Below are 10,202 nucleotides of genomic sequence, written 5' to 3' on the forward strand. Positions count from 1 at the left end.
ACAACTGTCATCATTCCATTTTTTTTTAACTAACTCATTAAAGCTATATTAGGAATGTATTAAATTAAATTAAATTAAATAGTAATTTGTCATAATCTTATTGGATAGAAATATTTATAGGCATAAAAGGTAGGAGGTAATTTAATTTCTCTGTTTTAAAAACTCTACCCGGCTTGTGCTCATTTTTAGACGACGAGGCTATATATTTAGGTAGATTATTTGACTTAAAGATAAATTTAAGTGAGATGCTATATTTAATATAAAAGTAATTGCCAATCGTTTCTAGGGTTCCCGCTACTGCATGTTCCTCTCGATTCTCATTCCTGTATGATGAATGAATGAAGATAAGGATCAGTTTAACATAGATGACGAAGATGGCAAGGATCAGTTCGTTCGCTGGATTGGAGGTCGTCCTTCACGAAAGGAAGGAAAGAAAGCGAGCAATAAACTAGAATTAGGGCTGCGTTCTTTTTTTTTTTATGAAAGGAAAGGGGTATGGAACACGCCTTGTATTTGAAATCTTCTCTCATAGCCAAAGAATCTGATTACAAAGAAGGGCTTGTTGTTTTCATTTGGTAATTCAAATTCAATTCCTTATAAAAACCTCGCCAAACACTTTGTAATTGGAATTCAATTCCAATTATAAAGGAATACAGTCAAATACGTCACAACAAACACGCCCTAAGGTAATTTCTTCTTCCGGTATCTTCAACTGACTCTACTACTGACTTCTGTATCTTTTCTCGTGCTCCGATTCATAAGCTGCAACCACTTTGCGCAACTATTCATAGATACATACCACAACCACGTTAATGGTCGCTTTTTAAATCGTTACCCAATCAGTTGAGATACAATTTCAGTTCTGCGATCAAACACGTTGCAGGCTCGTTTAATTAAAATTAAGTCAAGATTATGTATAATTTAGACACTATTTTTTTTAATTAACTTCTAGACATTCTTCTGTTATGTATCGTGAAATCTGACACTTGTTTTATTCTCCACTTCAGGGACAATTACTTAATATAGGTCAAATGGGAGAAGAAGAAATGATAGGTCAAATGGGGGAAGAAGAAATAAGAGATGATGAGTTAAATAATCAGAAAGAGACCGTTGAATTGGCCTCCGAGTCTACTGCAACAGAGGATATAAACATGAATCAAGCAGAAGACAGTAATGCTGAAGAAGAAGATGATGATGATGATGAAGATGAGGAAGAAGAGGAAGAAGAAGAAGAAGAAGATTCAGAGGAGCCATATACATTAAGATTTGAAGGGGATATAGATCCCTTTGCTCTCACAGAGGTGGATGCTTTTGGAGTTGAGCCTTATGAGTGTTTGGAACGCATGGAGAATGAGTATGAAGCCTTGGCTGCTAAAAAGCGTAAAGCAAACCTCAGTTACAACCATGAAGGGTAATTATTATTATTATATCACTTTCCATGTCACTTCTTTCCATCTCATGAACTGGGCCTTCTTTATGCAACCTTGTGGATTAAGCGCAAGCTTATATTGATAATTGATATGATACTATCTAACACTTAGAAAGTTTGTGCATTGTGCCAGAATGCCACCAGAAAAGAAGTTGAGACAAGAGGATTTCCCTGGTGCAAACTTTGAAGAATTATTGGCGGAAATGACATATGGAATGAGAAGAAAAAGAAAGGTATGCTAGACTTTCTTTTCAGGTTTGATTCCTAGTCCTACTATTACTATTTTTTTTTTCTTTTTTAATGAATGTATAGTTGCAACATTCATAGTTAGTCTCTTGTTTCTACCTGTATTATTATAATCAACTTGTGATTTTTGACGAATATGAATTCTGGCAGATTAAGAAAAGAGGTAGGAGGAAGGGATCAAAGAGAAAAATTAGTCCAGAAATTACACGACAATTAGGTGATGCTACACTCTTGTATGCACATGGGCGATATGAGGAGGTACAATGTTATATTATTACCTTTGGTTTTCTTGTATATACCTTACCTTTTGAGGGAGTTTGGATTCCTCAGGAATTGGAATTCAGTTCCATTTGATTTCACAAAATCCCACCAGTGATTCCATAAATTAATGTTATTTCAGTTCCAATCCTACCTCATTTCTACAAAATGACTGATATATGGCTATACGTAATCTAAGCCATATTTTTAACGTTTTAGTATGCTGGTTTCTTCTTATTATCATCAAATTTTGTAGTTGGATCTCATTTCATCTTCTGCCAACCAAACGTGTGACAGATTCTCTTTCAAACAAAAAAAAACATCAAAACTTGGGAAACGTTTTCTTATCATTTGTTATTTCATGCTTCCATTCTCTTGGTTGTGTTTATATTTTTTGTGCTCATTTTGTTGTTGGTAATGAAATGATGTTAGGCGATACCTATACTGAGGGAAATCATTCGTGTTTCACCGAATCTGCCTGATTCATACCATACACTTGGTCTTATATATAATGCCATTGGGGATAAAATGAGATCCGTTAACTTTTATATGATTGCTGTACATTTAACACCCAAGGATGCATCTCTCTGGAAGCTACTTGTTACTTGGTCTATGTGAGTTTTCTTCCAACATACTTATATGTGTATATATATATTCTTAGATGCATTTTTCTACCGAAAAGAAGAATATAAAAATGAGGCGTGATAAAATGCAGGGAACTAGGGAACCGTGAACAGGCCTGGTATTGTCTTGACCGAGCAATAAGGGCAGATCCGGAAGATGTGAGTCTTAGATATCACCGTGCCTCAGTTCATGTTGAGCTTGGAAACTATCAGAAGGCTGCTGAATCATATGAGCAAATCTGGCAACTTCGTCCTAAAAATGTTGAAGCATTGAAGACAGCAGCAATGGTTTGGTTTGGATTTACAAATCTATATATATATTATTGGAATGGGAATGAATTAACTGTTTTGGTATTTTCAGATGTACCAAAGATGTAGTCAGCATGAACGCATTGTCAGCATTCTTGAAGAGTATTTGAGAAAGAACCCAAAAGATGCTGATCTGAGCGTGGTTCATTTATTGGCTTCAATGCATATGTTGGGAAATGCACATGAGAAAGCACTTCACCATATTGAGTATGCACAACACAATTATTCTGCTGGTAAAGACTTACCTGTTGAGCTCTTGGTTCAAGCAGGGATATGCCATGTTCATCTTGGAAACATGGAAAAAGCACAGGTATTTTTTTTTTTTTTTTTTTTTTTTTTTTTTTTTTTAAATAGGATTCCTTTATATTTCATGGATTGTAGTAAGAAGAAATGCAAGTATAATGCTTGCTATAATAGAATTTTTTGTGGAAAGAACATTACTATTTCTTATATTTAGCCCTTGACCGTGCTCTTTGAAACTAACCCCTCTTTTTTTTTTTTTTTTTTTTGTCAAATGTTTGTAGGCTTTCTTCGGTGTGTTCACACATGAGACTGTAAATGATTATTCTCACTTAATTATTGAAGCTGCAGACTCATTAATGATTGCAAAGCACCATGAATCTGCATTGAAGTACTACCTGATGTTAGAAGGGAATGATGGTGTCAATAAAGTAAGTAAATAACCTCGATTTCTTGTCTGTGCAAAAGACGTAAATACCCTCATGCTGATTGTGTTTGGTGTGTCGGACTGGGACAAAAATTGCAATTTTTAAAAGGTGTAGCAAGGCTCTCGTCTATGCAAAAGACGTAAATACCCTCCTCATGCCCATGCCCACCATCGGAAATATCTCTAAAAAGCTTGTCTGTGCACTCCTTCCTGGTATAGCAGACGAAGTCTTAATGTCATGGATAACTTTATATGTTTTTGAATGTGGACCTTTTCTAGTTTGGAAAGGGAATGCTCAATGCTCAATGTGGGAGAAGGGAATATTTTATTTAAGCCTAGAGTCTTGTTGATTTCTAATTTATGTGTTTTTGTATTGAATTGGGTAAAGGGACTACTTTATTTTAACATCGGGCGTTGTTACTCTTTCCTAAGCTCAACAACACAAGCAATTGACTACTTCTACACAGGTACCATATGATTCAGATTCATCATTTATAGGAGTGAGTTCTGAATATCAAAACATGCTCTTCAGTTTATATGAGTAGATAAAAACATAAAATGATTGTTTACTCACATTCAGTCTGAAAAAGAAATACTTTTTTTTTATGTTGTGAAGCTACTGGAAAGCTTTATGACTCTTTTTCTAAATGATTTTTTTTTTGTTTTACATTGGATTAAAGCGTTGATATCTCAGAGTAAAATATTTATTGGTAATTATATTTTCTTGACAGCTCTACATGAACGTGAAGACAACATTGATGCTAGGTTGGAACTAGTGTCAGTTTTGTTATTAGTAGATAAGGAAGATGAAGCCATTTCTGTACTTTCTCCACCTTCTGATTCAGGTTTGCTAGATTTTATTTTAAGGAGTTAATAATAATACTCAATTTGTTGTTATCTAATTGTTTACACATTTTCAGAATCAAGAGTTGATGGAACCTCTGATGGGGTGATGAACCCTTGGTGGACTGACAAAAATATAAAGTTAAAGCTTTGTTATATTTATAAATCCAAAGGTTTAACCGAAGCATTTGTTGATGCAATATTTCCATTGGTTCGTGAAACATTGTTTCTTGAAACTATTCAACGAAAGGTGAGATTTTGCACAACCTCTTTTTAACACATATGGCTGAGTAATCGTTTATTACCTTTTTATTATCGATCATAAAAGATTTGTCTTACTTAATGAAGTGCTATTTGCCTTTCTTGGTGGAATTTAAGACAATGGTTTACTTTTCAGCTTTAAATTCATTCATGTGAATTATTTTAAACATTCTATAAAATGAAATTGTACATTAAGTTTTATAAGAAATATAGTGTAAACTTTATATATTGTTTTGAACTTGAAATGTAATCCATATGACTCCAAAACATATGTGTTTCATTCTCCTCAAACTGCAGAAGTATGTATTATAATTACTTTCTATGTTTATTTACAACTCATATTTGTTTTGTTATTAAGGAGTACCTTTTACATGAAATAAAGCATTTTATATCCTTGGTACCTTGAACATTTTATTTATATTTTGGTTGATTCTCTTTTACACTTGTCTTCTAGATTAATTTTTTATGCTCACTGTTGTTTCCAGAAAACTTCATATGTGCACTGTATGACTTTCCATTCAGGAATATTTAGAGAAACTGAAACATCCAAGCATTTCACTTTACATTAAAGATGCAGATTCATATGTTTTGATAGATATTTGATTTATTAGGTTAGACCAAAGAAAAAGCTACCAAAAAGTGAGCTGCATAAAAGAGTTGAGGTATTAGATGAATATCAACCTGACAATTTATTTCAAGGATTCCGCCCTATTGCTTCTTCTTCAGATCTGTAAGTCTTGCATATAGATTATTATTATTATTATTATTATTATTATTAAAGAGTGATTTTATTTTTTGCATGCATTGCTTGGAATAATTTCACCCTGAACAGGTCGAAAGCTTCTAGAGCAAAGAAGTTGCTGAGGAAAAAAGCAAGAGAAAGAGAAGAAAGGCGAGCTGCAGCATTGGCTGCTGGAGTTGAGTGGCATAGTGATGAATCAGACGATGATTCTCCTGTAAGTATGCATGTTAAACGGATAAATGAGTATATATTATTTTCTTTACATTTCAAGTTTAAAATAATACCATTTGTTGTAGCATAATTGATCTATTCTTATGTAATAAATTGTTAAATTGTGTCATGTCATGTGGCAGGTATATAGAGAACCTCCCCTGCCTAATCTCTTAAAGGATGAAGAACATCATATGCTCATTGTAGATGTAAGTGCTTCTTGTGGAAACCTGTAATTATGTTTATGTTCATATAATGCTACCTGTAGAATCTTTCTCGATTGAAATGTAGTTTTTCAGTTGCCATTACATGTACATGTTTTTATTTATAGCTATGCAGAGCATTAGTATCAGTGCAAAGATATTGGGAAGCACTTGAAATTATCACTTCAACTCTTAAATTGGCACAAAACAATCTAACAACAGACAAACAAGAGGAGCTTCGTTCACTTGGAGCACGTAAGTCTTAATCACAACCTACTTACTTACATACATGTTTTTTCTTATTAATGCATTCTACTATTGGGTTTTCAGAAAAATCTCCTTATTAGGACATTGTACTTTGAAAAGCTATTTTATATATATATATATATATATATATATATATATATATATATATATATATATATATATATATATATATATATATATATATATATATAATAGCTTTTCAAAGTACAATGTTGTTGTAATAGGAATAAATCAAAGTAAGATGATATATGATTTGAAAAATTATCTCTCTTTTTTTTTAAAACTTCTACAGAGATAGCATATAATATTGATGGTCCCACGAATGGATGGGATTGTGCCCGATACATCATTACCCAAAACCCTTATAGCTTTGCAGCCTGGAACATCTACTATAAAATTATGTTAAGGTATACTACATACTTACTTTACCATCATATATGCATATTTTTACGTCATCACATCTTGTTTCTTTTTATTTTCTCATTATTTGATTAACAATGCTTAAAAATATCTGCACACATGTGGATATACAAAGATAAAAATAAACAATGGCAGATTTGTATAAACTTACGACTTATCCCTTTACTTTGTCTACTGAGTTGTTCTTTCCGCATTAAGTTAAAAAGATAGCTTGGCTTACATTACAGGATTTTGTGGATAAATATGCTGAACTGAAAATAATGTTTACATTCTTTTAATCACACACAGATCGAGGCTGGATAAGCATAATAAGTTTTTGCTTGAAAAGCTTGCAAAACATGAGGATTGTGTGCCAGCACTTTTAATAAAAGGACATGTATTTACAATGCATAGCCAGCATCAAGTAGCTGCAAGATATTACCTGAAAGCTTATAGATTGATGCCAGAGAATGCTTTGCTAAATCTTTGTGCTGGTATTTATTTCTTTTCTCTCAATAGCATATATTATATTTGTTTTTAATTTCTATATAGCATAATTAATGAATTGCTCTTGTTTCACTTGGTATTTTTTTTTAATCTTAAAGGAACTGCCCTAATCAATCTAGCCCTTGGATTGCGACTTCATAACAAGCATCAATGTGTCTTGCAAGGCTTAGCTTTTCTCTACAACAATCTTCGCCTTTCTGATAACAGCCAGGTCTTCATCATTCTCCTTCATTTCATTATAAAATGTTACATTTTATTCATAGTGCAGGGAACATAAAATTTTGTATAAGAAAGCATCATGCAAATACCGTTTCCATTTATTAGTTAGTGGTACAAAACATGTAGCCTTGCCCTATTGTTATTGTTAAGTTTTTGGCTTCACCATCATCTCCTATTTCACTTGAAACATGGAAAAGATATATTTAATAGAATAGAATAAGGTCTACACTTGTGTGGCCATTATACTTGTTTACAAACCCTGCTAAAACATAAAGCAACTTGGATTTTTTCTTTTTTACAGGAAGCTTTATACAATCTAGCACGAGCCTATCACCATGTTGGTCTTATTTCACTTGCGGCTACATGCTATGAGAAGGTGCTTGCAATTCATCAAAAAGATCACCCAATCCCAAAGCTCCCCAATGATGGTCTACAACCCACACATGACTTAAAACCCGGATACTGTGACCTTAAAAGAGAAGCAGCTTATAATTTGCACCTCATTTATAAAAATAGTGGGGCCATGGATCTTGCCAGACAGCTGCTTAAAGATCACTGTACTCTTTAACTTAGGACTTGTGTATATTCGCATGTATATAACTTTTTCACTATTGCAGAGTTTTTTGCTATTTGTTGGCTTTTATCCTAAGACTTTATTAAGACGTAGGATAAGTGGTTATATTAACAGGAAAGTGTATGCAACTTGTGTTGGCTTTGTTAGAAAAGTAAGCAAATAACACCTTAATACATGGAAATATACTTCAGTTGCTTGTTTGTTGGCTTACGCGAGACACATATGACAAAACAAGTTGCACTGTGTTTTGTGTGTTTGGCAGATAGAGGAATAAAAATCTACCAAATTTCAACTTTGTACCTTTTTTTTGTTTACCAAGGCATTGCACTTTGAAAAATCAATCAATTTACAAAAATTTAATTTTTTCATTTTTTTTTGACATACTAAGAAATATCCACCAATTTTAGCAATGAAAATTGTGATAATTGAATGTTATTGCTGTAATTGGGTGAATGTTTCAAATGTTGTAATAGGAAATAGTAAATGTAAAATGCTATGATAAACAAACGAATGAAAATATGATCGAACACCTTGTCATAAAATCAAAAAGTATAGATTACATGAGTGGCATTTGATTATCAGTCATAATGAAGAGCTGAAATTTGGGGTTTTACAGGGTTGGGGTTCGTTCAATGTTTCCAGAAATAACAGTTAGAATGTTGTTTCCAAAGGGATCGCTCAAGTGAGAAGCTAGGTTTTCAACAGGGCCCTGTCCAGTCACATACGCTTGGATGAAGAACGCAAACATGGAGAACATTGCTAGTCTACCATTCTTGATCTCCTTCACCTTCAACAATGCAAACTGGTCTGGATCATTAGCCAATCCCAATGGGTCAAATGGCCCACCAGGGTGCAGCTTGTCCTCAAAATCCTGTACATAAATAAATTAAAACCTCCCAAAATTAATTAATCATGGAAGGAATACAATATTCTGAAACAGTTGGTTATTTATTAATTCTATATATGATTCATACCAAGCCGTTGGTGATTCTGTAGTATTCCGCACCACCAACAAGAACAACCTCTGCAACGACAGCCAGGACGAGGTTAATGGGGATGTTCTTCCCAAAGTAATTCAATGTGTTCCCATCAAGTAGTAGAGCACCCGTCTGCATCCATGTACCCAAATAAACTGAACTCGTTAAAGTTTTAGTCTTTAATTAATTAGTAATTTCAGCATGATATGATATGTGATACGAACCTTGAACCAGACAGCTTCAGGGCCACAGTTGGCACCATACTTGTTGAAGGCCTCGGGAATGATGCAACCCGCCGCACCCAGCATAGCCCATCGTGCATGAATAAGCTCGAACGCTTGGTATCTGCATGCCATAACATTACTTTACTTGTTGTAATTAAGTTAGAGACAGCAATGACTGTGTCACTGTGTGTGTGTACCCAGAAATATATACAGAAAACCAAAGTCAGTTGACAGTTGGTTGATGACTCGTTGTACGGAAAACTATGTATATAATCCATTTTCCCTGAGTTGACTCAACTCAACTCTGTATGTATGTATAAACTATAATTTATTATCTTGAGTAATTGATCAGTGGGAACTTACTTGGCAAAGTCTTCTGGTTTCTTGCCAAGTCCAAACGGATCATAACCATAACTGCATATGAGATGATGAAAAAAAAAGTCATTTAATAGCTGGTATATATATATATATATATATATATATATATATATATATATATATATATATATATATATATATATATATATATATATATATATATATATATATATATATATTGTGAATGTAGATGGTAGTGTGTAATTAGGTAATTGACTTACTCTCCGGCGACTTCCCCATTGAGGTACTCTGGGATTTCCGACCGGTCCAAAAGACCTTCGGGCAAGAATATTCTTCTCTCAGGACCTGTAATTATTACAGATAAGTATTTCATGAGGATGGATGGATAGTAGTAGTAGTGATATATTATTATGTATAATTAATACTTACCGTACCACTTGGCAAGCTCGTCGGAAGCCGGGGTGACGGGAGCGGGCTTAGCCTTGGGTGCAGGTTTCTTCTTTTGGAAAAGGGCGACGGTCTTAAAGCTGGCTGCAGGACTAGAAGCCGAAGGAGCCGTCTTGGATGTACCGGAAAACTTGAGCTGGTTTCCAAGAATTTCCGACACACCCAGGGAGGACGCTGCTGCCATAGAAGCCATTCTTGCCGGAAATTAAACCTTTAGCTGTTTTTGTTTGTCTGCGATGAGAATTGATGACAAGGGAGAGGTCCTTGCTAAATGGAACTTCTCGTGGATGTAGACTTGCCACGTAGGATGTCTGTGATTGGTTGGAGGAGGGAAATGAAATCTGATGCTGCTATCATATAGGATTATCTCGATGACGTGGCGGATTACGATATTTGAATATACTGCATCTGCATGCATGATGATGGCCCTGCATTAGCTACGGAATTTTTTGAACTTG

At 34.1% G+C, this 10,202-nt stretch overlaps 2 protein-coding genes across 2 annotated transcripts; one reads left to right on the forward strand and one right to left on the reverse strand.

The window, feature by feature from the left end:
* The first annotated feature begins 233 nt into the window (after nt 1-233).
* Nucleotides 234-7,947, forward strand: LOC111921926 (uncharacterized). Its single transcript, XM_023917500.3, has 19 exons — nt 234-686; nt 1,008-1,411; nt 1,563-1,662; nt 1,826-1,933; nt 2,366-2,547; nt 2,649-2,844; nt 2,918-3,175; nt 3,390-3,536; nt 3,921-3,999; nt 4,264-4,377; nt 4,453-4,625; nt 5,248-5,366; nt 5,469-5,592; nt 5,732-5,797; nt 5,920-6,046; nt 6,351-6,465; nt 6,767-6,951; nt 7,063-7,175; nt 7,485-7,947. The coding sequence occupies exons 2-19, from the start codon at nt 1,032-1,034 to the stop codon at nt 7,749-7,751; spliced, it is 2,853 nt and encodes a 950-aa protein (XP_023773268.1). The 5' UTR covers nt 234-686; nt 1,008-1,031; the 3' UTR covers nt 7,752-7,947.
* A 321-nt stretch (nt 7,948-8,268) lies between these two features.
* LOC111921927 (chlorophyll a-b binding protein CP26, chloroplastic) lies at nt 8,269-10,000 on the reverse strand. The gene is made up of 6 exons (XM_023917502.3): nt 9,727-10,000; nt 9,558-9,642; nt 9,322-9,372; nt 8,959-9,079; nt 8,732-8,866; nt 8,269-8,628 (listed from the first exon to the last, which is right to left on the reverse strand). The coding sequence occupies exons 1-6, from the start codon at nt 9,935-9,937 to the stop codon at nt 8,368-8,370; spliced, it is 864 nt and encodes a 287-aa protein (XP_023773270.1). The 5' UTR covers nt 9,938-10,000; the 3' UTR covers nt 8,269-8,367.
* Between the last annotated feature and the right edge of the window lie 202 nt (nt 10,001-10,202).

This window comes from Lactuca sativa, chromosome 4 (genome assembly GCF_002870075.4).
Source record: "Lactuca sativa cultivar Salinas chromosome 4, Lsat_Salinas_v11, whole genome shotgun sequence".
Taxonomy (NCBI): domain Eukaryota; kingdom Viridiplantae; phylum Streptophyta; class Magnoliopsida; order Asterales; family Asteraceae; genus Lactuca; species Lactuca sativa.